The sequence below is a fragment of the Populus euphratica genome, unplaced genomic scaffold (assembly GCF_000495115.2).
Source record: "Populus euphratica unplaced genomic scaffold, PopEup_1.0 scaffold60.1, whole genome shotgun sequence".
Taxonomy (NCBI): Eukaryota; Viridiplantae; Streptophyta; class Magnoliopsida; order Malpighiales; family Salicaceae; genus Populus; species Populus euphratica.
This window is the reverse complement of record NW_011499938.1, coordinates 817,660-844,767: the sequence shown is the minus strand read 5'-3', so window position 1 is coordinate 844,767 and position 27,108 is coordinate 817,660. Positions and strand designations below refer to the sequence as shown.

At 32.0% G+C, this 27,108-nt stretch overlaps 3 protein-coding genes across 6 annotated transcripts; all 3 read left to right on the top strand.

Moving 5' to 3' along the window:
• Window positions 1–1,478: 1,478 nt before the first annotated feature.
• LOC105136747 (uncharacterized protein C6orf106 homolog) lies at window positions 1,479–2,387 on the top strand. 2 transcript variants are annotated; one of them, XM_011042205.1, is made up of 4 exons: window positions 1,479–1,571; window positions 1,693–1,944; window positions 2,040–2,189; window positions 2,304–2,387. In XM_011042205.1, exons 1-3 carry the CDS (start codon window positions 1,515–1,517, stop codon window positions 2,127–2,129), a joined length of 399 nt encoding a protein of 132 aa, XP_011040507.1. In that variant the 5' UTR covers window positions 1,479–1,514; the 3' UTR covers window positions 2,130–2,189; window positions 2,304–2,387. The 2 variants fall into 2 exon arrangements, with proteins under 2 accessions (XP_011040507.1, XP_011040508.1); XM_011042206.1 differs by having other exon boundaries at window positions 1,505–1,571; window positions 1,699–1,944.
• Window positions 2,388–3,203: 816 nt separating this feature from the next.
• Window positions 3,204–6,433, top strand: LOC105136746 (plant intracellular Ras-group-related LRR protein 9-like). The gene is made up of 3 exons (XM_011042204.1): window positions 3,204–4,024; window positions 5,151–5,317; window positions 5,394–6,433. The coding sequence occupies exons 1-3, from the start codon at window positions 3,305–3,307 to the stop codon at window positions 6,034–6,036; spliced, it is 1,530 nt and encodes a 509-aa protein (XP_011040506.1). The 5' UTR covers window positions 3,204–3,304; the 3' UTR covers window positions 6,037–6,433.
• Window positions 6,434–12,337: 5,904 nt separating this feature from the next.
• Window positions 12,338–16,623, top strand: LOC105136745 (uncharacterized). Of its 3 annotated transcripts, XM_011042201.1 has the most exons (9): window positions 12,338–12,500; window positions 12,615–12,692; window positions 13,617–14,674; window positions 14,774–14,897; window positions 15,015–15,266; window positions 15,362–15,511; window positions 15,627–16,181; window positions 16,308–16,426; window positions 16,457–16,609. In XM_011042201.1, exons 2-8 carry the CDS (start codon window positions 12,669–12,671, stop codon window positions 16,404–16,406), a joined length of 2,262 nt encoding a protein of 753 aa, XP_011040503.1. In that variant the 5' UTR covers window positions 12,338–12,500; window positions 12,615–12,668; the 3' UTR covers window positions 16,407–16,426; window positions 16,457–16,609. The 3 variants fall into 3 exon arrangements, with proteins under 3 accessions (XP_011040503.1, XP_011040505.1, XP_011040502.1); XM_011042203.1 differs by having other exon boundaries at window positions 15,021–15,266; window positions 16,308–16,623; XM_011042200.1 differs by having other exon boundaries at window positions 16,308–16,623.
• Window positions 16,624–27,108: the final 10,485 nt, after the last annotated feature.

Sequence of the window (27,108 nt, the reverse complement as noted above, 5' to 3'; positions counted from 1 at the left end):
ATCAAATACCAAATAAAAAAAATTAAAAAATTAAGTTAAAAAAAACAAATAAACTCATATGATTCTCTTAAACTTAAATTAATTATTTAAATTTATAACTTGTTAAATTTTAGATTATACAACCAGATGCATCCACGTAAGTACTCACAAATTCTAACAATATTTTCCACTATAACCTTAAGGTTCCTTGCTCATAAAGGTTCTCCTTTTTTTTCTGAAAAAAAAAAACTAAAAAAAATTATATTTTTTACTTGCTCCATAAGCCAAAAAAGGATATAAATATTAACACAAAGAATGAGACACTGAGCTTATTTCAGTAAAATCGAGTCCGTCTTAACATCTTTTACTTACTCCATTAGTGTGTTAGGGATACGTAGCTTTGTGGTTTGTGATTATAGAAAAAAATATTTTATAAAAGATATTTTTTATTTTAATTAAGAATAATTTAATATTTATATATGTTTAATTAAATTTATAATTTAATAAAAAATAATTTGATATAATTGGTTAAGAATACTTTTCAAATTAAAATTATAAAATAATTATATATATATATTAATATTAATAATTTTTAATTTAAATATTATAGATTGAATTATTACTATTACATTATGAAATAAATAATATTTTATATAAAATATTTTTTATTATTTTATTAAACTATCTATAATTCTATCACATATAAAATTCATTCCACAAGTAATATAATTTTTATGGTTTCTTAAAGGTGTACTAATATCAAGTAAAATATTATTAGAAATATTATTTTATTAAATTATTTATAATTCTATTATATATAAAATTCATTCCATAACTAATATAATTTTCATGGTTTCTTAATATCAAGTAAAATATTATTAGAAATAAAATTATAATTGTGATCAAATTCTATAAATGCTATATTATTATGTGATTTTTTTTAATTTATATATTTTAATTTATTAATATTAAAAAAATTAATTTTTTAAATAAAATATAATTAAAAATATTAGAGTTTTTAAATTTTATTGAGTCGGATAATTCTTAAATGTTCACTTGGACACTAATTAATTCAAACTCACCTTTCAAAACCGGCCAGGAAGAGAGCTTTGAAAATGCACTGCGGCACCACACACGACTGTCTCTGCTCCTGTTAATCTGGATCGGAACCCTCAAGCTTCCAATCTGTGTGCACGTTGTGCTCCCCTTGCATCATTTGTCCCTGCTGGTGATGATGGGCAGGAAGCCAGGAAACAGAATACCTGTCTTCCTACTAAGAAGCCTGTTCCCTTTGGTTTGCCCACCTTTCCTATGAATTACGGCTTTTCTTCACACACTGATTTTCCATTTAGTGGAGTGCCTGTGGAAAATGACTCAGCTGTGCGTTCTCCAAAAAGTCATGGAATTAAGAGAAGCGAAACTGTCAATAATCCCATGCTTGGCATGTTTCATTGGGGTGTTCAATGCGATGGATGTGGTGTTCATCCAATTATCTGCTTTGCTGCCGGGGGTAATGAAGCTCTGATTACATAAAGATGGACAGGCCGATGTCTTGCCGCAATCCTTGGTCTTCCAAGTGTTTCAATTATCCTGTATCGGGACTTTTTATCTGTGCTGATGTTTAAAATGTTTTTGCGTGTTTTCTCAGTTGATATAATCTTGCTTGCGTTTTTCATTGCTGACTCATCCTTTCCTATTTTCCGCTGCCGGCAGACACAGAAATCTTGGGCCTTCCCACATCCTCTCTACAAAGGCTCCCGTGGAGTAAAGGGAGCTCAACCTAAGCTAGACAGCCGTTTTGTTTTGGATGTCAATGTCTCAGATGGTACTGTGATGCCTTCATCTACACCCTTTACCAAGATATGGCGAATGCGCAACAGTGGTAAAGTTGCATGGCCCCAGGGAGTGCGGCTTGTGTGGATTGGTGGAGACCAGTTCTTCAGCGCTGATTCTGTTGAGACAGAGGTGGGCATCTTCAGTTTGCTGTTGTTTAGCACCTGCCTTGACTTAAACTATTCTTCTGACCTTTTATCATTTTGTGGCTTCATTAATCTGTCCAGATTCCAGTCAATGGCTTGCCTGTTGATGGTGAACTTGATATTGCAGCTGATTTTGTAGCTCCTGCTCTGCCTGGTAGATACATATCATAGTGGAAGATGGCACATCCATCAGGTGTGAAATTTGGACAGCGCATCTGGGTTCTTATTGAGGTACTACTGGCATGATAGGTGCTCTCATTCTTCTTTGTCTTATACTGTGTGTCTTTGATTAGACACACACACCCCTGAGAGAACACATTTGTTATTCCTTGTTTGTCCTCGCAGGTTGATGCTTCCCTGAAAGACCCATTCTTCAAAGATCTGAACTTGAATGAGATGCCATGAAGATTTTGAAAGATTAAGCACTGCCCGGTTGTTGATCATGTTAAAGGAAAGGGAAAGATTTGCCTAGTTTTCTTGTAGTATTGATATTTTTTTTACCATAGTAAAAAAAATATATTTTAAATTAGTAAGGTGATTTTTTTAAATGTAGTTATAGTTGTTTTTAAATAATTTTGTATACCAATGATTTTTTTTATTTTTTAAAAATTATTTTTGACATTAGTATTTCAAAATAATTTGAAAATATTAAAAATATATTAATTTAAAATACATAAATAATTTTAAATTTTAAATTTTTTTAAAATATTTTTAAAATACATAAATAATTTGTCATATAGAGATAACATTACTTGTAATTATTTTTTATAAGTAAGTATTTTTATAAGTAAGTATTTTATTATCTTTAAATGATATATATGGCTTTTCTAAGGTTAAAGGATTAAAGATGATTTTGTTTATAAATTTATAAAAGATAAGATATGTTTTAATTTTTTTATTAAAAAATAAATATTAATTGTAGAATCGCTAACTAAATAAAACAATTGAGGAATTAAATAAAAAAATAAGATAGTGAAAAAGAATAGAAATTTTTTTATGTAAATTTCACAGCATGTTTACGGAATTTTACAGGTCTCACCTGCGTTATGATTATGTTAGATTAAGAATTATTTTTTAATAAATATTTGTTTACTGTAGTAATTAAAAAACTGATTAAATTTTATTTTACACCCTCTAAAAGCGTCGCATAACACCCTGACCATCCAATAGTATCTTGACAAGTCATCATCAATTACAGCACCCGGATGTAACCTCATCAAAACAATCTTCGATTATCGTTATCCACGTCGAAAACCGGCCTCTGCTTCCGCCAATGTCATTCATATTTATAACAAACTCTATTCATCATCACAAGAGGAGCTCTCTCTCCAAGGAAGATCCCTATAATGGATCCGAACCCGAAAACCCACCCGATTCTCTCTTACGTCATGGCCCGTCTTCCCTCTCTCGGACCCAAACCCCCTGACCCCTCCTTCGACATCGAGCAACCTCCGCAGCCACCACCACAACAACAACCACCACCGCTTCCCCAACTAACTGACCCAGCCCTCCTCTCTTCTATGAGACGCGCTGTTTGCGATGTAGCCCAAACCCGATCGGTACTCCAAACCCTAGGCCCCCGACCCGACCACGAAACTGTCGACGCTGCGAAACTCAAAGTAAGCGAAATCGAGAGCAATCTATCGAAAGAATTGGAGGATCTTGTGCTTTCGCAGCGATCGAGTGAGATTGATAGGTTAGAGTGGAGGGCGCATTTGGCTGAGAAAGAAAAGAAGATTCGAGAAGAGGCGGAGAAAGAGAGGGGGTTTTATAAAATGGTGTTGCAATTGGATGAAATGCACGAGGAGTATGAGAAGTTGTTGAAGGAAGCGGAGGAAAGATTGGTGAAGATTTATGAGAAGGCGGAGCGAGGAGGGGAGGAGGAAGAAGTGGTGGTGGTGGAGGAGGAGGAGGTGAGTGAGGAGGTCGTGGGAGTTTTGAGAGAGGGGAGTGGAAAAGGGATGGAAAGAGTGGATTTGTCGAATCGGAGACTCAGAATTTTACCTGAGGCATTTGGGAGGGTTGTTGGCTTGAAAGTGCTTAATCTTTCCAATAATCAACTTGAGGTTTTTTTTTTTCTTTCTTAAATCTAATTTTAAATATATATATATATATCTTCCATGTGCTGTGAATTAATTTTGATTTTTAATGTGTGAGTTGATTGGATAGAGTGCAGTTCTGATTAATTTGTGTTGCACGAAGGTGGATTGGATTAAGAGGTGTGCATTTGTTATCGAAATTAAAGGATTGGTAATGTTAAAGGATTTGTGCATGTTAAATCTGTCATTGAAATAAAATAAACAAATATTGAAATCCAGAGAAAGCTAATTTGGTAAGGTATCTTACTTTGGCAATGTGTAGAATTAATTTGTGGGCTACTAGCTATGCTTCTGATATGGGTTTGTTTTAGATCGTGTTTGAGATTGTGTAGCTTTTAGAAGTGTTTTCGTAAATGCATTAAAATAATGTTTTTTTAAAATTTTTTTTTTTTGATATCATTACATTAAAACAATCCAAAAATACAAATAATAATAATACGAAGAAGAAGCTAAAAAAAAGTTCAAAATTTTTCAAAAGCACGGTGCAATTGCAAAAACAAACACCTAGATGAAATTGTCTATATCAATTAGATACATGTTATGCCATCTTGCGGAATGATATAGGTTCTTTAAGTTGCTGGCTGATTATTTCTTCAGTATTTTATTGTAGGTAATGGAAGATTTATCTTGCTTGAGGTGGATAAGAATAAATACTCTTTGTCACACCATATTATAGGTTCTGTTAAGGTGGTTATTTCTTAACATGTGACAGTTCTAATGTCCAAACCTTTCTTATTAATGATCATACTGGTTAGAGTTTATAGGTGTATATGGTATTAGACTTTTCCCACATTATTGTTTATGAAACATATAATATGAGTGTGCGATCTGCAAATCTTTGAGAACCAACCTGATTTGTTAACTGCGATATGAAACCTCTCATCCTTGTTTTGCTTCGTGGATGGATATTTCAGTAGGTCATAAAAACAGTGTTGTAGGTTTGCATGTGCGGTAGTGAAAAGTGTTTTTCTTGTTGTGGCCCCATCTTAAATTATGACTATCATCTTGTTAGTCTGATCCCTTCTTTTTTTTTGAATGGTTATTACTTGCATTATTTTTCCTATTAACTGAGTAACCTGTATGAGTGAAACAGGTCATTCCAGATTCCATAGCTGGGTTAGAAATTCTCGAGAAGCTCATTCTTGCTTCAAATCTGTTAGAAGCATTGCCAGATTCAATTGGATTACTGCAAAACTTGAAAATCCTGGATGTCCCTAGCAACAAAATAGAGATCTTGCCTGACACCATTTGTCATTGCAGGTAATTGTAATTCATTACAAGTTTGTCCTTTGTCCAGGAATCCTTTACAGTACTTTAATATTCATCAATGGTCTAGGTCATTGCTGGAATTGGATGTGAGCTTCAACCGCCTGACATACTTGCCGACTAATATTGGATATGAAATGTTGAATCTTCAGAGGCTTTCGATCCAGCTGAACAAGATTTGTTCCCTTCCCACTTCTATTTGTGAGATGAGATCTCTGTGCCACCTCGATGCTCATTTCAATGAGCTTCGCGGCCTTCCTCTTGCTATTGGGAAACTGGCAAATCTAGAGATCCTCAATTTGAGCAGTAATTTCAGTGACCTGAAAGAACTCCCTGAAACTTTTGGTGATTTGATGAGCCTCAAGGAACTTGATCTTAGCAACAACCAGATATCTGCTCTGCCTGATACATTTGGTCGGCTGGATAACTTGACCAAGCTCAACTTGGACCAAAATCCTCTTGTAATTCCACCAGCAGAAGTGGTTAAGGAAGGGGTCGAGGCTGTGAAGACTTTTATGGCTAAGAGGTGGCTTGACATATTGGTGGAGGAAGAAAGGAAGAGTATGCTTGAAGTACAAGAACAGGCACAGACTGGATGGTTGACACGCAGCACCTCTTGGTTGAAAAGTTATGCATCCGGTGTTTCCGAGGCTGTTTCAGGAATCTTAAGTCCGAGAGGTCCTAGAGATCCTTATCTTGATCAACAGCTTTGACTTCCCAATTTCCTGATATTTCGAGATCCATTTCTTCTCAACAGCATGCACATTTGATATGACTGGTGAGATGAAATTCTTCTGCTTTCAATTGCTTTCATTCTAATGCCGCAACAATGTCAACTAGAATGAGTTGTGAGTTAAACAAATTTTGTTCTTCTTCCACTCAGTCCTCTTCTGGTTTTGCCAGTTTTGCGACACAATAAATAGGTAGATCCTTGGCTGTTCTGCTATCTGAACTTCACTTTGATTTCAGTAAATTTTCAGCTGTATATCAAGTTGAACGACAGTTTCTTTTGCTTACTGTTAAATTGCACGGAATAGAGCAATGTTTGGAAGTTGCTCACAAAAGCTACTCCACTCCCTGTTTAAGGAGGTTATATTCAGCTATATTTTGCTTACTATTATCTTGCTATAGTAGTTGATTTTTAAAGTATTTTATATTTGGAAAAAAAATTATTATTTTCAAAACATGCCGGCAAAGACAATCGGGCGACATTTTCTTTACCGATACCACTTCATTAATGAAGAAAATGCCACGCTGGTCTCCATTTAACTCGCTTAGAATAATACATCATAAGCAATATACGCAGGAGTTCGATAACATGACCCGACTATTAAATAGAGTCTGCTACCTCATCTTGTTGATGAACATGTGTTGGAAACTGTTAGGAAATGAAATTATGAAATAAAATTAGTTGAGAGCCTTTAAAATTTTGTTAGACAAATCTAAAATTAATTAGAGATTTATTATTTGATAATTTTATTTTTTTTTGATAATTTTTTAAAAATTAAATTATTACAAATTATAAGTTGTTTAATTGTAAGGTCTTCAATGGTAATCTATATAATTCACTCATAAAAAATCTCCTAACTTCACATTTTAAAGAAAGGGATTGTTATATCTAGAATGCTAGCATAAATATTATGTTTAAGTAGTTTTTCTATCAAACAGATAACTACACTTAAAATAAAATAAGAGGCATAACTTATTATTTATAAAATAAATTTAAAAAATCTTATAAATTAATAAAATATCAATTTGCTTCATGAATAATATCCATATATTAATTCAGGATAATTTTAGAAATAAGTTCAATTAAATTCTTGCTTGATTTTTCTAGGTTTATGAATATAATTCATTTATTACTAATGTTTCTTAATGTATGAACCATTAAGTTTCTAAAATGTTGGTCAAAATATAAATTATAATTATAATTAAATAAATTAAATAATTTAATTTATTATCAATTCAACAATTAATTATTTTATATTTAAAGACCAAGTGCATCATCTAATAATGTGTCATGATCCTTCAAATATTAAAAAAAAGTTATTAGTGATTTGACTTAAATTTTCAATGTTCAGTTTATCAGTATAATTAATATACTTCCATCAATAATGTTCTAATTTAACATTACAGTATGGAGTATGTCTACTATGCTAAATCATTTTTATTCTCTATATAATAGTCATTGATTGTTTAAATAAAATTTGAGAGTCTTTTCAAATCTTATTCTATCATGATCAAGGATTTCTCAATTAATATTATTTTAAAATAGATAAAATATTTTTCTTAATTCACATAGAGTAATGAATCATTTTTTAATCACTCAAGTACTTTCATATAGTTCATGTTAAACCTAATGTATGTCTTATGACAAGTACCTATATAAGATGACTTAATGATCTCAAGTTTAAAGATTATTTACACAACTGTCATGTGAGTCTTGTTATAGATATAAGTGATCTCTTTATATAAAATGACAAGTACCTATATAAGATGACTTAATGATCTCAAGTTTAAAGATTATTTACACAACTGTCATGTGAGTCTTGTTATAGATATAAGTGATCTCTTTATATAAAATTTTTATGCAGGTTAACTTAATATACATATCTCATGACAAACACTTATATATTGGTTCTAGATATCTTTATACCTTAGATTATGAAAACAACTATTTCTTTTTATAAAAGAAAGAACACAATATGTATCAATCTTTATGACTTTAATAAATGTTCAATATTTAAGAGAACATCCACCAATAATATTTTAAAAATAATATTTTGATGTAATATGAATTACATAATTATAACAACTTTATAATTTTTTTTACAAATCATTTTTATTTTATAAACCTTATTTTTACTCTAGATTCAATAATCTAATATTATATGAACATTAAAGATAAATTAAATATTTATTAATAATAAATATATATTTACATGAATATAATAATGTGATGTGTAACCAACCAATTAGTCATAGGGCATATTGCAATATTTGATCCTAAGATTATTGTGGAAGAAGTTTTAAGATTGTGATTTGTCTTAAGACCACATTTTATATGCCAACTATATAATGTCAAGTCTTGAGATTGTAAAAACATTTGTGTTCTATTCCAAAACTTCTTTAATAACAAAAAGATGTTTTAGGATCAGAACAACAAGCATTAATGCATGTTAATTCTAGTATTAATTAGGGTTAAGGGTAGGTTAGTTGTAATTTAGAAGGAAGTAATTCCTATGCCACTGGACTATAATATTAATGATTGTTGAAGTAAAACATTGAAGATGTTTTGTTTCTAGTTTTGATGATTAGAATTATCATCCTGAAGACAGTTACGGAAATATATATGCCTATTGCCTACTATAGGCAGTGCATATACTATTTTATAACTACATGTGATGGAGAATAATCCACATGCTAATTTAATATTAAGTTATCCATATATATTCCTGATCAATTAAATTTTTATCAGTATATTTGTATCAAAAAATATCAAATCAGAAAAGATTTGTTGTTAAAAGTTTTTTAGAACACAAGCATGCCTCAATAAAGGCGCATAGACCTAGCCACAATTAGATAGCAATGTGCCAAGCTTCGACCATGGCTAAAACAATGAGCATCCTCCCTTTCACACGTCTAAGGGACCTTTGACATGCTTAAAAGAATGACCATTCTTTTTTTAGCATGCTCAAGAGAATGACCATACCTTTCTTTGACACGACCAAAGAAATGAATATCTCTACTTTGAACACCTAAAAGAATGACAGTCCTCCCTTACGATACCTAAGGAAATGAACGTATCCTTTTTTGGGTGCATCCTTCCTTCTGCATGCCCAAGCGAATGACCGTTCTCCATTAGGCCCGCCCAAGGAAATAACCTCATCCTCCCTTAAGTATACCCAAGAAAATAATCATTTTTTATTAGAACACCAATGGGAATGACCACATCCTCTTTTAGGCACGTCTAAGAAAATGATTATTCTCCATTAGAATATATTCAAGGGAATGACTATATCCTCTATAGATAAGCCCACCATTCTTTTTTGAAAATGCTCTAGGAAATGACTATCCTCTCTTAACACTTTCATCCTCCTTCTTGGAGTATGTTTAAGGGGATGACTATTCTTTTTAAAGTCTAGCTTAAAGGAAGAGTTTAGTCTTTATGGGATCAGTTATATTTGATATCTTGAATTCTAATTTTTTTGTACTTTTTAGATATATAACAATCCTTTAGGGACTCATCATATTTTTATCAAATATTAGTAAACATGTAAGGGGTATTTATATCTCATCAAATGCTATTAGGATAAAATTATATTCTAAACCATCATCTTTACAAAAGAACAAAATTCATAAACTATAAATAAACTACGAGACTTTCATAACAAATATTCATAATCTTCATTCTTTATTGCATATATATTTTTAAAATATCTCTTTCTAGAATATTTTTGTATCTTTTTTCTCTAAAAATATATTTATTTCAGTAACAGAAATTCTCTACTTCCATAATTTTTTTTTTTAGCAAATACTAGCAACAAACCACATTGTATAATGTATCAATCTCTTTAGTTAAAGAGAATAAATAGCATTATTATGACTAATTAATTAATTAATTATCCGATCCAATAACTATATTCCTATACTAGGTATAGTTATTGTCTTTGATTTTTTTCAAATCATAATATTCTATGTATTTATGGGTATTATATATCTATCACTATAAACAACAGCTAAAGAATCACTTATATACTAATGAATTTACACAAATTGAAGATTAACATTTCTTGTAAAGATGAATCATAGAGTAAATTGAGCATTGGATAAGGGAAATTAGCATTAAAATAACCCTTTTATCTGGGTAAATTAATCCCCATCGATCTCACTGAATAGTAATTAATATTCAAATCCACCGGCGGCGGGGAAAATAGACATTACCAGAATGAATTCAATTCCTCCGGCGACAGATAAACGATCCTTTTTTTAAAATCATTTTATTATTCTGATGTAAAAATTTAATTTAATTTTATTGATAGAGGTCAAAAACTGTGCCTCCATGCTTTCCTATCCCTCTCCACTTTTCAATCCATCAAGGCATTTCTCATCAATCGGAAATGACCCTTCAACTTCAAGAAAGTGTCATTTTCATCTCTCTTTTCGCTGCTGGTTTTTTTTGGGGAAGAAGACGAAGCAGACATCTTGGACATGTTGTTGTTCTCGTTAATGCAGGTCATCTTTGTTTCTTTCATGTCCTTCTTCAAAAACACTAGGAGACAAGGCCGGAGTAAGAAAAAATAATTAAGAGGGGTTAAATTTAAAAAAATATTTTAAAAAATTTAAAATTTTAATTATTTTATACAAAAGAAAAGCTGGAAAAAATTTCCTTACAGAGATCCCCACCCTGCCAGCCTCCCTCCCTCTACCACTGCTAATAGACCCGGCTGGTTTGCTTTCTTGGCTAGGTCTTTTCAGTGTATTTAGTGTATTTGTTATAAAGTGATTTTTCTTAAAAATTTTAACATTAAATACTAAAAATATTAATTTAATACTTTTAAACCATATTAAAAAACAGTTTTTGTGATCTATTAATGCCTACCTTGCTTTGCTTGTTTTGTTATCGCTACCCTTTGCCATGGTGTTGACATAGATGGTTTTTAGTACAATTATAGCCCCTTTTTTTTTCAGCGAAGAGAATGATTAAAATTTTATAAATTGAATTTAATTTAGAAATCTTAATAAAATTTTATATTTATAATTTTTTTTAAATGTTAAGAATTGAATTCTAAATAAAATTTAATATTTGAAAATACTACAAGAATAAATAAAAAAATAACCCCTCTAATCAAAGAAAAAAAACGAATATTAAGATTAACTGTAGAGAAACTAATCACGTCGTGAAGGGAAATTGAAATATTTGAAAGAATTTTCTGTATTTCTTTTGTAGGTTTATTTTTGTACTTTTTTTTTAATTTGCAAATCAATGTCTTGATAGATAATCTTTATTTTTATTGTGTTTTTTAAATGTATTTATATTAAATTAATACTTTTAAGGATATTGATATAATAATATTAAAAATTATTTTAATGTATATATATATATATTTAAAATAATGTAAGCCATATTGCTTGGCATTGTGTTTTAAAAATATTTAAAATTTTATTTTTATATTAATATGTTTTTGATGTTTTTTAATTATTTTAATATATTAATTTTAAAAATAATTTTTTAAAAATAAAAAAAATATTAATATACTATAAAAAATAAATACACCCACGGCTAAAAAAAAAAACCTCCAATAAATCACTTCAAAGAATCAATTTCGTAGCATTAATTAACTCACTTAATACCACACTTAACTGGGCGATTTTTTCCAAGTCTCCACTTATCTCAATTGGAACTCGGCAACTACACAACCAATAAGATACACCCACGTAAGCATCCACAAATTCAAACAATATTTTCCACCATAACCTCGAGGTTCCTTACTCACAAAGCTTGTTGTGTTTTTTAAATGTATTTATATTAAATTAATACTTTTAATGATACTGATATAACAATATTAAAAATTATTTTAATATATATATTTTTAAAAAATAATGTAAACTATACTAAAACGTTGTTTGGCATTATATTTCAAGAATACTTTTAAATTTCTTTTTACATTAATATATTTTTAATATTTTTAAATTATTTTAATATACTAATTTTAAAAATATTTTTTAAAAAATAAAAAAATATTAATAATATATATTTTTAAATAAAAAATATTTTTTTAAAAAAACCACACTAACAAACACAAAATATATCACATGAAAGGATCAATTTCGTAGCATTAATTAACTCCATAATACCACACTTAATTAGGCGATTTTTCCAAGTCTCCACTTATCGCAATTGGTACTCGGCAACTATATAACCAATAAGATACACCCACGTAAGCATCCACAAACTCTAACAATATTTTCCACCATAACCTCGAGGTTCCTTACTCACAAAGGTTCTCCGTTTCTTTCTGAAGAAGAAACCAAAAAACAATTATATGTTTTACTTATCCCCATAAGCCAGAAAAAAAGTATAAATATTAACACAATTAATGAGACACGAAGCTTATTTCAGTAAAATCGAGTCCTTCTTTACTTTCTACGCACAAGCGGCTAACAGGAACGCTTAGTAAGTGATTCTTCGGATCCTCTCTCCGATTTTTATTCCTTTACAAATTCTGAACAATTCTTCCTCCTCTCTAAAAGCTTACTTCGATAATAATATGTGATTTGGGTTTCTTAGGGTCTCTGTTTTCTTCTTCGGTTTTTCTCTTACTGCGCGGCTTACTGGAACGCGATGGATTCTACTATGGTCATCAAGGTTTGTTGTATTCAGTGTTTTTGTTGTTGGGTTGTTGGTTCTTTTAGGGTTTGTTGATTAAATATGAAAAAAGTTTGGAAATTGGGGTTTTGTGTTTTGTTTCTTTTGAACAATTTGGATTTATATACAGTGGTTTATTGCTTCAATTGTACCTTCTAAGGGAAAGGATTGATCTTTTTTCTATTTTGCTTATCGTTTGATCTTAGTAGTGTTTGATCGAGGGTTATTGATTTTTTTTGTCGGTTTGTTGGGTCAAACATGAGAAACTTGGAATTTGCGGTTTCATATCTTGGTCCTTTTATAACAGTCTTGGTTTATATATTGTGATGTAATGCTCCAATGAGATAAATGGTTTTGTGTGTGTTTTTAAGAGCTGTGTTGTTTATTATTTTTTCCTTTGTTTTGAGAGTAGGATTCGATCAAGGGTTTTTCTTCTTTTTTTTTCATTTTTTTTCCATGATATGGTTGTTTTTCTTTATTTTGTTCAGACTAGTGTTTAATGAGGAGCATAAATCTGACGGGCTTACTTTTGAAAGATTTTTTAACAGCTTGAACTTTGGCCTTGGTTGTACAAGGAATCTTCTTTGGATTTTTTATTCTGTTTTCCTCCTCTCTCTCTTTTTTTTTTTCGGTAAATATACCTTGTCAATGGTGCAATTTTTGTTGGTCTCAAACTCGTGAAGATTGTCTGTGTTGATGCTATAAAGGATATGTGGATCAATTGACTGCAAATACTTGTATATTATCTCATCTTTGTTGAGGATTAAAAGGTTTATGCTGAAATATGGAAACAATATTTTATTTGTCTTTTAAAATTTTTTGACAAACAAATGGAATTATATGTTACTCTGCAAGTCTTCGTGTTTTTTTATATTCCATATTGTCTCCTCTTTTACTCATTTATGTTTTCTGGTGTGGACACAGGTTAAATATGGTGATACGCTTAGGCGTTTTAATGCTCATGTAAAGGAGAATGAGCAACTCGATCTTGACATGACTGCACTGAGGGCAAAAATCCTCCGTCTTTTTAATTTTCCTGCTGAATGTGATCTCACTTTAACTTACATTGATGAAGACGGGGATGTGGTAACACTTGCTGATGATGATGATCTACGTGATGTGATGAGGCAAAACTTGAATTTTTTGAGGATTGATGTACAGCTTAAGAATGACAAGTTTGGTAAATCTTATGCCAGATCTAGTGGTAGTTCCACCCCTATGAGGTCCCCTCGAGTCCAGAGTCCATTACCATGTCTCAACAATGGTGTTGCTGAAGTTTTGAAATCTGTGCCTGAGCCCCTACAAGGCATACTTTCCAAGATATCTCATGACCTGGCTCCAAAAGCTGTGGCATCCAATGCAGTGCTTACTGAGCTTGTTGACTGCTTTTCAAAGATGGGGCAATCCCATTTGAACCCAGCCCCACAGTCTCAAGATGGTGCAGGTTCAAGTGTGCAAACTGGAGCTGCTGTTCCTACAGTTGTTAATGCATCCAATGATATGGGTATGCTAGAAGACTTGCCAAATTCAAACTCACCTTTCAAAACCAGCCAGGAAGAGAGCTTTGAAAATGTTACCAGGATTTCAGCGGGACTACACACAGCTATCTCTGCTCCTGTTAATCTGAATGGGAACCCTCAAGCTTCCAATCCATCTGCACATTGTGCTCCCCCTGCTTCATATGTCCCTGCTGGTGATGATGGGAAGGCAGCCAAGAAACAGAATACCTGTCTTCCAACTAGGAAGCCTGTTCCCTTTGGTTTGCCCACCTTTCCTATGAATTACGGCTTTCCTTCACACACCGATTTTCCATTTAGTGGAGTGCCTGTGGAAAATGACTCAGCTGTGCGTTCTCCTAAAAGTCATGCAATTAAGAGAAGCGACCATGTCAATAATCCCATGTTTGGCATGTTTCATAGGGGTGTTCAATGCGATGGATGTGGTGTTCATCCAATTACTGGACCTCGGTACAAGTCCAAAGTGTAAGAGATACAGTTAACTTTTGGTGTTGTGCCTATTCTTATAAAGATGACGGCTGTTGGATTGATGCTATTTCCTCTTCTTTTTTTTTTTGGTGGCAGGAAAGAAGATTATGATCTCTGCAGTATCTGCTTTGCTGCCATGGGTAATGAAGCTGATTACATAAAGATGGACAGGCCGATGTCTTGCCGTAATCCTTGGTCTTCCAAGTGTTTCAATGATCCTGTATGGGGACTTTTTATCTGTGCTGATGTTTAAAATGTTTGTGTTTCCTCAGTTGATATAATCTTGCTTGCGTTTGTCATTGCTGACTCATCCTTCTCTATTTTCCGCTGCTGGCAGAGACAGAAATCTTGGGCCTTCCCACAGCCTCTCTACAAAGGCTCCCGCGGAGTAAAGGGATTTCAACCTACGCTAGACAGCCGTTTTGTTTTGGATGTCAATGTCTCAGATAGTACTGTGATGCCTTCATCTACACCCTTTACCAAGATATGGCGAATGCGCAACAGTGGTAAAGTTGCATGGCCCCAGGGAGTGCGGCTTGTGTGGATTGGTGGAGACCAGTTTTTCAGTGCTGATTCTGTTGAGATAGAGGTGGGCATTTTCAGTTTGCTGTTTTTTAGCATCTGCCTTGGCTTAAACTATTCTTCTGACCTTTTATCATTTTGTGGCTTCATTAATCTGTCCAGATTCCAGTCAATGGCTTGCCTGTTGATGGTGAACTTGATATTGCAGTTGATTTTGTAGCTCCTGCTCTGCCTGGTAGATACATATCATATTGGAAGATGGCACACCCATCAGGTGTGAAATTTGGACAGCGCATCTGGGTTCTTATTGAGGTACTGGCATTATAGGTGCTCTCATTCTTCTTTGTCTTATACTGTGTCTCTTTGACTAGACACACGCACACACCCTTGAGAGAACACAGTTGTTATTCCTTATTTGTCCTCGCAGGTTGATGCTTCCCTGAAAGACCCAATCTTCAAAGATCTGAACTTGAATGAGTCCCCCAGTTGGAGTGGTTCTAAATGCCCTGAAGATTTAGATATGAATGCCCAGCCTGCTGATGGCTGTAGTCTGGGGTCTCAGAATACTACCTCGCTTTCAGAACCAGTAGAGCCCATGGTTGCCGAACAACCTAAGAACCAGGAATTGTTTCCTAATGATGATGCCTTGCCGGTTGGGCATGGTGTTTTAGCCTCTGCTCCTCCAGAGACCAGCGCTTCATCTGTTCCTGTTTTATATCCAATGATAGACGTTTCTGAAACAGGGACTACTGCTCCTTTTGAACCCCTTCCTGCTGTGGATGCTCCAGCTTCGTCCGAAGGAGTCAACATGGAAAGCGGTGTTGAGAAGACCCTCCTAAAGGATCTTGAGGAAATGGGCTTCAAGCAGGTTGATTTGAACAAAGAGATCTTGAGGCGAAATGAGTATGATCTAGAGCAGTCAGTGGATGATCTTTGTGGCTTTGCTGAGTGGGATCCCATTCTTGAGGAGTTGCAAGAGATGGTATGAGTTGTTTGTGGGGTGTAATTTTTTAGCTTGTAATGTAACAAGACTAGGATTGTCTTGTGTTTCTGTTGTTTTCTAGACATGTCAAGTTTACAGAGTGTACAATCCATGTTGTTGATGCAGGGTTTCAGTGACAAGGAAATGAACAAGAAGCTGCTGAAGAAAAACAATGGGAGTATCAGGGGTGTGGTCATGGATATTCTCTCCGGGGAGAAGGTTTAGTTCAAGAATTTGTCTATAGGGTTATTATACATAAATCTAGTGTTAAAAGGGGGTAATTAGCTTTTGCTATGAACTGCCTAAGGTTTAAGTTGATCTCCATATTGTAGTAGTAATTGTGTTTGGTGCAACAACCGAATGCATTTGCTGGCTATGTTTATGTATCAGGTGAACCTTTAAGTGTGAAGTAATAATAATTTATCTGTGCCTGCTCTTCTTTATCGTGCATAGCACTCAAAATACAAATAAATGTTCCTTGTCAAATGATATATTTTTAGAATATCAATTAGAAAAAAATATTTTTAATTAAATATTGTGATTGTGAATTTTTATACCAATGTAGTTCAGAATAATGATCGTTACATAATTGTCAGATAAATCTCAGCAAGCCGAATCATGATATCATTGTAGATCAAAATCATGATTGGTACATAATTGATAATAAATTTTAGAATTTTAAATTTATGTAGTTTTTTAGTATTCAAGTTGAATATATATAGATATATGCGTGACTGTGTGTAAAATATATTTAAATAAAAAAGTATAATTTTTTAAAATTGATTGATTGAATTAAATAGCTAAATAATTGAAAATAATGCTACTATTATTTCTTGTATTCACAAATTTCTTTAATATTTTATTTTATATAAGATTTATTATTTATCTTATTAACATGACATCTAATTTAATTAATAATTTTTTAAAATTAAATTTTTTATAATTTTAATAAAATTTGGGCAGAATTTTCTTTATATAAAAATTATATCCAAAATTTTATCCATTTAAAAAAACCATGTAATAAACCACAATAACCAAACTTAATAAATTATCGTTAAACTCAAATTCTCACATTTCATAATCATAAGTAGCCTCATGAATACAAAGTTACAAACATGCATGTATGCATGCAAAATAAATCTTAAATACTTCAATAATATAGTATTTAAGTAATTAAAATCTCAAAATATATAGATATATAACTCTTCTATCTATTTACGTATACATCATTTACTGGATAATCTAGGCTCATCAGTATCATGACTGGATCCAGCTCTTACACCTACCTGAGTGGTCTCATTCTCTGTCATGGTATCTCATTAAGTGTTAATCTCTCTCCAAAGATATTAAGTCCAATGCGGCAAACTTTTAATCATCAAGATATAATGATCTAATATTCATTGTCTTCATCAGTATTACAAAGATAAGATGCGATCTCTCGCCCGTCTTGTAGCATAAAACCAACATAATATGAATAAAACCTTAATGTTACATTTAAATATCACTAATTAAACCAAACACTTAACATATATTAATTATGAAAATATTTGATTACTTATGAGATTTTGAATCCGCTAAGCATGTTATTCATACTACATATATCCAGGTGGAGGAACATGCTTGGGATCTACAGTAATGACCTGGCATATGATACTCATGTACCAAGTTAAATACTCCTTATCTATAATCACATGATGTATATTTGTAAATATTTCATTCTTCCATGCATCTCAATACATAAACTTCATGAAGACTTAACCAATCATAATCATTATTTTTATCCCTACAAGTTATGGCATGTAATGCATCACTCGTAATGTCAATTGTAATGTGTTATTTGTAGTTGAATTATTATATTACCTTATTGTTACTCATTTTTGGATTCCACGTGATGGAGACGTTGTATACCACTTTTGAATTGAGTGTAGGAGTTTAACTCATGTTTGTTGGAAGATTGACACAAGCAGAAAAAGAAATATTTTTTCAAAACCCTGTTTGAGTTGTATTCTTCTCTCTTTATCCTTCCCCTTTACTTCCAAAATCATCAGGTTTCTTAGACCAACTAGGGGTCTTCATAATGCTAAATTCGTTCCTTCATTATCTTGTTTTTAAGTTTGGATAAATCCCTAATCCTGCTGTTGTCGTAATTTTTTGTTCCAAATTAGACTCTGATCCTGACTTAGTTTCGTACTATATCTGACCATCCTAGCTATGTTATGTCACTCATGACATGTTGAACAATTGATGCACACCTTTATAGGTCATAGGGATCAGTGTTCTTAGGGTAAATTCTCAATCAGATTTGGATGCTCAGCATTGTCAGATGAAAAACCTTTTTGACCAACTAGATTACTGCCAAATTCTGTTTTTAAAATGATTTTATCTCATTTTAACTCCTTCATTAAAGTTGTAGTCCTAGAGGCGTAAATGATTTTAGGCTTTTGAATTGCTTTCAAGATATTCCCGCTTGAATATCTAACATAAAGACAAAGAATTCTATTGCGAAAAGGATATTGACCCAAGTCTGCACTAAAAAAACTCTATTTTGGCCTAGTTTTTGTGATTTTTGTTCTTATTTCATACTCCCAATCATATCAGGATTCTCGACATTCATCAATTTTTGAGTTAGACTTGGAGATCTCTTTTGACCAACCAGATTACTGCCAGATTCTGTTCTCTAAAATGATTTTGTCTCACTTCGATTCCTTCATCAAAGTTGTAGTTCTGGATGCGTGGATAAATTTAGGCTTATGAATCGCTTGATTTTGATATCAAAAGCTCAAGATATTCCCATTTGAATATCTAATGGGAAAGCAGAGAATCCTGCCACGAGAAGGGTTCTAGCACGCAGGTCTGATTTAAGGGATTACAAGCAGATTTAGACTTTCTTCTTTTTCAGGGACAGAATTGAAAGGTGTTAAAATTAGGGATTTAACTGAAGATTGAAATTAGAAGGAACCCAAAATTAATTAAATTGCATGCAGGACAAACCAATTTTCTGCACGCAATGAACCCCGCAATACAAGCCCGCCAATTGTTTTCATCTTTTGTCTAAAGGAAACAGCTTTGAACACCTAGGCCAACTATGGAAGAAATTAGAGGAGAGTTGCACCATCATTTAATGGTTGGGATTCTACACGTGGAGAATAATTACCCAGATCACAGAATCAATCAGAATATTTGGCTTCCTAATTTGCTTTATTCGATGGCAAGCCACTCACGATTGTGTCCCCAGATTTTGTTTCCTAAATGGAGCTATATATAAGATATATGTAAGCCTCCTCTACTGACCTAAAGGGGACAAAAGAAATGGAGAGGAGAAAAGGAGGAGAGGAGGAGGAGAAACAGGGAATTTGGCAGCAAATAAAGAGGAGACGCTGCTGCTAAAGAAAGAGCAGGAAAAACAAGAAAAAAAAAGACAAGAAGAAACGAGAGAGAGGCAGGGCTGATAAAACCATAAGAATAACAATGACGAAAGCAAGAAGAACACAGAGGCAAGGGCGGCAACTCCACCAGCACAACATGTCTTCATTGCCATCATCTTCGTCATCTCCAGAGAAAGCATCAGTAGAAGGAGAGAAAAGGAACAAAGACCAAAACTGGCATGACCATCGCTTTCACTATCCCCAGAAGCAACAACCATTGGCTGAGCACAGAAGCTTCAACACCTGTCATCTTCAATCGTCTCAGCGCCAGCTTTCAAGAAAAGGAAAGCAGAACAAAGAAGAAGGGAAAGAGAAGAGAAGAAAACAGGGAGAAGAAAGGAGAAAGAGATGAAGAAACAGAGCTAAACAGAAGAGACTGACGCAAGCAGAAAACAAAAAGGAAAAGAGCTGGAACTGACGAACATGGACAGACCAACCAGCACGACTTTAACATCGCTGCAGCTCCTTTGTTTTTCTCCAGGTTTGTTATTCAGTTCTGCATGCATTTCTTGGTTGCATGTGTTACCGCTCAAGTGAAATTTAATTCACTTGACCAATAACTCACTAGCTTTTCATTAAGCTGTATATGTCCAGCCGAGACCTATTTTTTTTAGATAAAAATAAAAGAAAAGGAAAGAGATTTATTTTCTAGCATATTTATTTCAAGGTTTGGATTTTTTTTGTTGTAAAAAATATATCAATCTTGTATTTAGAATACCTGATTTTCGACGCAATGTGACAAATATACATATATATCAAAAAATATTTTCTTATATGTTGCATACGACCAATACCCTAACCCTAACATGTTTTTGAACATTTTTGTTTTATATAAAAAATATTGGAAGTTTTGAAAATATATTTTCGCATGGATTTCTTAAACACAAAAATTATTTTCTTGTATTTTTGGATTTTACAACATGTTTGTAAAATTCCAAAAGGTGTTAGCCAATATTCCAAAAAATAAAAAAAATCTTATTTTGGGAAAAATTCATCTATTATTCACCGCTAATGTTTGGATAAAGAAATCCTCAAAGGACGAATATCCAAAATATTATTGGGAATAATTTGCTATTATTCACTGTTAATATTTGGATAAAAAAATCTGAAGTGGTAAATATCCAAAATAATTTTCTAGGAATAATAAATCTGCACACATCCTTGAAAGAAAACTTGATTATAATCGAGGACATTTTAAATTTTTTACTCTACGGTTTACGAGCCATGAGAGTATAAAACACTAAGGCAAAAAATAAGTTTTTTTAAAGCGCCCTAGATTTCTAAATTTTTTTCCCTCCTCCTTGCGATTCATGTGTCGCAAACTCTTGAAATACTAAAGGAAAAATGAGCTTTCAAAGAACATGGAATCTCCTTAGATTTCTATCTTAACAAATTTAGTTTGAATTAAATCTAGAAAAACTGATAAGATTAGAAAACACCAAGACCATAACAATTATAAAGCAAACCAAACACCAAGCAACTTACCTTAGGTAGGACGTTTAGGGGTGCTAATACCTTCCCTTTATGCAAACAATCCCTTGCCTTAGAATCTCTGAAAGACCAGTTAGGGTTCCTAGTGACCGAAATACTAGGTGACGACTCCTATTCACAAAACAAAAAAAAAGACCCCCGAAATCAATTGAGGATCGCCGCGATGCCGTGCTCATCTCGCGAAAGTGAAACATACCTGATTTGGGCAATGTAGCTCGACCATCTTAAAAAATACCAGCGAAATCATTAATATCCATATGTCCATCTCGCTAATGTAACTAACTAAAGCAACTGTTACTCTTTCAACCGAATAAGGCGTCCACATGACTAGTAGATTATAAGTGTTTTAAATATTAAAAAAAATAGTGAAGTGTAATGATTTTTATTAAACAAATGGTTTAAAAAATATATGGATAACATGTTGCTTGTTTAGCTTGCTCAAATAAAATGCCAACACATATGATTTTTATTAAACCTACCATTAAAAAAATGTTAGTTTAATTGTATTTTTTAAAGTTACAATTACACAATATAAATACATATAATTACAAAATAACATTACAATACTTGCATCCTGGTAGGAGATGAAGTGTAACCCTTATAATCTGGACAATCATAGGCGACAATCTATCTATATGTATATATAGGGTCTACCCATATAAATATGTTTCCACGACCATAATTGTTATTAAATAAAAATATTTTGATTATTACAAGGATTGATATAAAACATTTAAAATCTAAATAGTTATTTAAAAATTCTCGATTCATATATGAAGAAGTAGTAAACAACCCTCAACCTGTTTGGCCTTCTTCATACATGCAAGACATAGATGTCTATATAAGCATGCCAAAATAATAGATCCCCCGATTATATATAGGGTTGGCATCAAAATCTTCTAGGAGCATCAAATAATGCATTAAGGCATATATCTTCCTATTAGGTTCATGAATAATGCATTACCAAATAGATAGAGTATAAATGCTCTGGAATACCTGCATAACATATTGAAATGATCATAATCACTCATACAAACTTAACAAATAATCAACACATTCAAATCATAATTTATTTTATACCTATTCAGAACCTCCTCATTAGCATCATCTGGTGGTATCATAAATGTCTTATCAATCCACTTAAGATGTATGCTATCCCTTTCAATTGAAAAAAAAAAAGATTGTCGATCCAAATGATCGCTCGCATAATGCAAGCTTATTATGAATATCAAAAGATATGGTTGCCCGTCCATCAATAGACAACTTAAGCAAAACCATCATATCCTGTAATGTTAGTGTCATCTCTTCATACTTAAGATGAAATGTATGTGTCTCACATCTTCATCACTCAATCAGTGTATGGATCAAGCCATGGTCAAGCTTGATGTGGTTTAGACAATTAATGTACAAAAAGCCTGTATCTGTACAAACATGCCAAGACAGTAGATTCCCAACTATATGCAGGGCTAACATCAAAATCATTTAGAAGCATCATTTAAATTAAGGCATATATCTCCTTGTTAGGTCTATGAATAATACACCGCCTAACATATAAAGTACATATGCTTTGACATACATACATAACATATTAAAATTATCATAATCATAATTATACATGCAAACTTAACAAATAATCAACACATTCAAATCATAATTTATTTTATACCTTAGCAAAACCTTCTCGTTAACATCATCTAATGGTGTCATAAATGTCTCATCAATCTATTTAAAATGTATACTACCCCTCTTCAATTCAAAATAAAGGGGTTTCAATCTAAATGATCCCTCACATAATGCAATCCTATTATAAATACTAGAAGATGTGATTGCCCGTCCATCAATAAGCAACCCAAACAAAAACACTATGTCCTGTAATATTAGTGTCATCTTTTCATGCCTAAAATACAACATGTGTGTCTCATGTCTTCATCGCTCAATTAGTGCATCGATAAAGTAGTGGTCAAGCTTAGACAACTAATGTACAAAAAACATGTTTATAACACATATAGTTGAACTTGCTCATGTAGTCTCATTCGCTTATGTGTGCAAAAATAAATAGTGGTTTCATCCTCCATAAAAATTTCAATTATAAGCATTTACTCATATAATACCTTTAATGATAAGTAAATTAAGCATAAATTAAAAATATATTAAAATTAAAAATTCTTATAATATCGGCGAATACATCCTCTAATCAATGTTGATCCTGAAACTGCAAAACAGAAATGTTGGCGAGTCTAGTAAGTATGTACTACGACTATTTTTCTATTATTGCCTATTTCATCGCATATGCCACACCTATAATATGCATGACCTTCTCTTGTATCCATCTCGTCATGCAAATGAGTAGACATTCGTTGACCAATCCCGAATTCCTATCTAGATGAGGTTGCTTTAACTCGAGATCTAGTATAATTAGTCTATTCTTACTCGTTTGATAATAGACAGAATAACATGTCATGTGTTGATCAATAACTATGAATTATTTAATGATCATCAATAAACCATGTAAAATCTATGTGATTTTTGGCACAACATTCAAGACATGTGAACATGAACATTAAAGTTATTTACCACGTGCATGTTCTATCATTCAAATTAATTGCTTGTTTGACTTAATAACACCTAATTTAATAAGGGAGTTGACTTGGAACACCCCTTTCTCAGAGTCAAATAACATTGCAATATAATCTTTTAATCTATCACTATATATTGTCAATTCAATGTCAATTGTCAGCGACTAAATTTTACCATGTTGAATAAACTCATTAGCTTCACGTCCCCATTTGACCCAATAACCATTACACCAGTAAAAGGTTAAGTGCACCAGAGCTAAAACAGGCATTGCACGAGCACTTTTCAGAACATGATTAAATGATTTAAAAGATTAGTAGTCATATTACCATACCAATAAGTGCCATCATAATATATAACTCATTTTTGTCTTAGTTCCAATTAAAAACTTTTTCAGGATTTAATTCTTCTATGACCAACAACAACCTAGATAAATTTTCAAAAGACTACGCATGTGAACCAATAAGATTCTCAATCACTTTCTGTTTTGCAACGCATGCTTTCTCATATAAAATATTATACTTATAATGCAATTTCATTTTATCTTGTAAACTTGCAAGCATTATTGAAAGTTTATTCATTAATAGGGTTAACATAGCATTATCAATCAAATTTGCATCAAACTGATGATGATCATTTTTAACAAAGGTCAAAATACATATGTGTGACACTTTTAACTTTGTTATCTTAAATTAATATAATCTCTTATTATATCCCCTATACAAATACCATTTACATTCAAATGCTTGAACATATTGTAATTGAACAAATATAAAGTTCAATCGTTAGACTCGATATTTAACCAAATGTCCAATGTCATCGTTTAACTACATTAAAAAATTTATTTTTACTACTAAATATTTGTCCAACCTCTAAATCAGACCCTCCTGAAATGTAATTATGACTAAGTGCCCTACCATTAAATATAATAAAACTGGACCTAGAAGCATTTTTAAGTTCAGGAACAAGAGGTATGATTTAATCATCAACATCATCATTATTTACCAATGTATCATTATCTTCATTATCACTAGGCTTAGAATAGTCAAATCTATGTTGATCAGCAAATGAATTATCATATATAGTATCATCTATCCCTTATAACTAACCATCCGACAATAAAACTATGTTTACCTCTACTAACTAAATTTAAAGGATCAATAGAAGTTGGGGCACACATAGATTTTAACCGACTACTTATATACAATATCATTATACTCAAAACACTTTGGATGAAAGAGTTAATCGTTGTCTTACAACTGTCATCATATATAACTGTTATAGGATGATACTGATGTTCACCAATCTGACACCTTCAAGCTATTTCAACATTAATATCATTATAATTTCACTCAAGTTTATGACAAATGGTTTCTTTCATTTCTGCATATGATATGCCTAAATTAACATTTAATAACAAAATACTCCAACCATTGTATGTGATACTATTGTCACATCATGAATAATAGTACTACTGTAAAGACATAATACAAATATGTTATAAACTATTTGGTAAAACAAAAAAATTGGATTCTGGTCAATTAGTCATAATTGTAACTATATTACATTACCCCAAAACTAATTGGTAAAATTGATATCAAATTCCTAAAATTTAACATTAAAGAAAATTCACCAAAAATTAAACATAATTCTTGATATAAAATCTAATTAATATTTTCATGCTCAATCACATCGAATCAAACTCAAATTCATATCAAATTAATATAATTCAAAATAAAATATCAAACTCATCAACTCATCAACAATTCAATAGAATATGTAATTTGTCATAATTCCACCGCATTCATGCTCTTTTACATGAAATCATCAAGTGCATTTAATTACATTATTAGCTTATTCTAACAATATATACTAGATCCATAATTCAACAACTTAACAACAATCGAATGCAACACATAATTAATTGAAATAATTAATTTAACTTATTTTCATGTTCAACTATATCAAGTCAATCCTAATTGATGATATTTTTAACTAATTTAATATTAATTCAACAAACTCTAAATTCATCATAAATCCGAAGTTCAACTAAAACAATTATTTCATTTCAACCAAACCAAACACAAATTCATAGAAATATGATATGTTTACCTTGCTTGTAGGACTAGAAAAAAGGTTGGGAAGGTGGCGGCACCAATGACAACAAAAGGAATAGTCAATTTTGAATCCTAAACACATCCAGTGAGGCTTAGAGATATGATAGGTTTGGTTTTTGTTTGTTTTAAGGGCAAAATAAAAGTATTTGATAGGTTTTTTTAGAGAGATTGTGAGGGTGCCATTTCATTTAGAGAGAAAAAGTGTCTAGTCTATGTTTGTCGATTTAGAAAAAAGATTAAATTCTAATTGATGTCATGCTTTAAAAATATAAGATAATTATCTTATCGTGTTTTTTAATAACAAAATTTACTCAATATCGAGTTTCTAAAACGCAATAAGATCAAAATAAGTTATTTCATTAAATCTTTTTCAAACAATATTATCATGCCAAAACTTTAAGTTTACTGTTCTAATTGAATTTTTTTTTTGAAAAAAAAAGTTTCTTGTTATACATTTGTCCTTTTGGATGAAATATTTGTTTCTCATCATGATTTTTGTCCAACATTGTGTTTTATATGAAAATCAATAGTATTATCCTAGGTACTCTATACTCAGAAGGTTTTTGATATCTTCTAGGCAAGTTTTTTTATTTTTTATTTTTATGTACATATGTTTTTTTTAATCTTTTTTTTCCGCTTCAATGGGAAGTCTGAGGACATAATACGAAAATATTTTTGCAATTTTTGGTAAATTTATCTTCTTTTTTTCCTTACATCTTTGAAAAAATTAACACATTCTTCTTTTTCTATTTTACTAGCAATATTGTTGTTTATTTGTTTGTTGTGCTACGAGGGAGAAAACACAGCCCAGAATGCATATTGAACTTGCTGCCACAGCATAAGGTTCTACAGTCTTTCATTAATTTAAAATATATTTAGGTTTAAGGCCTCTTCTGACGAAAATATACAGCTGGGAAGAAACAAAGGAAAAGGGCAAAGATTTCCCAGTCAGGATGTTGGGAAAAGAAGGAAAAAAGCCTTGTTTTCTGTGTTAGATGTGATTTAAGGATTAAAAGAAAGAAAGACTGAAAAGGATATGGTGGTTATTTTATTATAAATTGCAAGTGGTATTCATGTATTAAGATGGGGATGACGATCCCCGGCTCTATCGAAAATGGAAAGATCATAATCCACCAATGGTTCTGAGGAGGTGGGCATTTACTAGTCTTAGGCTGCGGTTTGCTTTGCACTGTCGTAAGTTTATGGTGATGGGCCTCCGGAAATTAATGGCTAATTAGGTCATAATCCACCAATGGTTCTTCTAGAGGTGTGTTTGTATGGTGGTTCTGAATTTGTGGTTTATCAGAAGAGGTAAGAACA

Excerpts from the sequence above, each read along its gene's own strand:
- LOC105136745 (XM_011042200.1), top strand. The coding sequence starts at position 12,669 with ATGGATTCTACTATGGTCATCAAG. Across the intron at positions 15,267-15,361 it reads CTGATTCTGTTGAGATAGAG|ATTCCAGTCAATGGCTTGCC; the intron begins GTGGGCATTTTC and ends TAATCTGTCCAG. Across the intron at positions 15,512-15,626 it reads GCATCTGGGTTCTTATTGAG|GTTGATGCTTCCCTGAAAGA; the intron begins GTACTGGCATTA and ends TTGTCCTCGCAG.
- LOC105136747 (XM_011042205.1), top strand. The coding sequence starts at position 1,515 with ATGGACAGGCCGATGTCTTGCCGCAATCCTTGGTCTTCCAAGTGTTTC. Across the intron at positions 1,572-1,692 it reads CCAAGTGTTTCAATTATCCT|ACACAGAAATCTTGGGCCTT; the intron begins GTATCGGGACTT and ends CGCTGCCGGCAG. Across the intron at positions 1,945-2,039 it reads CTGATTCTGTTGAGACAGAG|ATTCCAGTCAATGGCTTGCC; the intron begins GTGGGCATCTTC and ends TAATCTGTCCAG.
- LOC105136746 (XM_011042204.1), top strand. The coding sequence starts at position 3,305 with ATGGATCCGAACCCGAAAACCCACCCGATTCTCTCTTACGTCATGGCC. Across the intron at positions 4,025-5,150 it reads TTTCCAATAATCAACTTGAG|GTCATTCCAGATTCCATAGC; the intron begins GTTTTTTTTTTT and ends TGAGTGAAACAG. Across the intron at positions 5,318-5,393 it reads GACACCATTTGTCATTGCAG|GTCATTGCTGGAATTGGATG; the intron begins GTAATTGTAATT and ends TCAATGGTCTAG.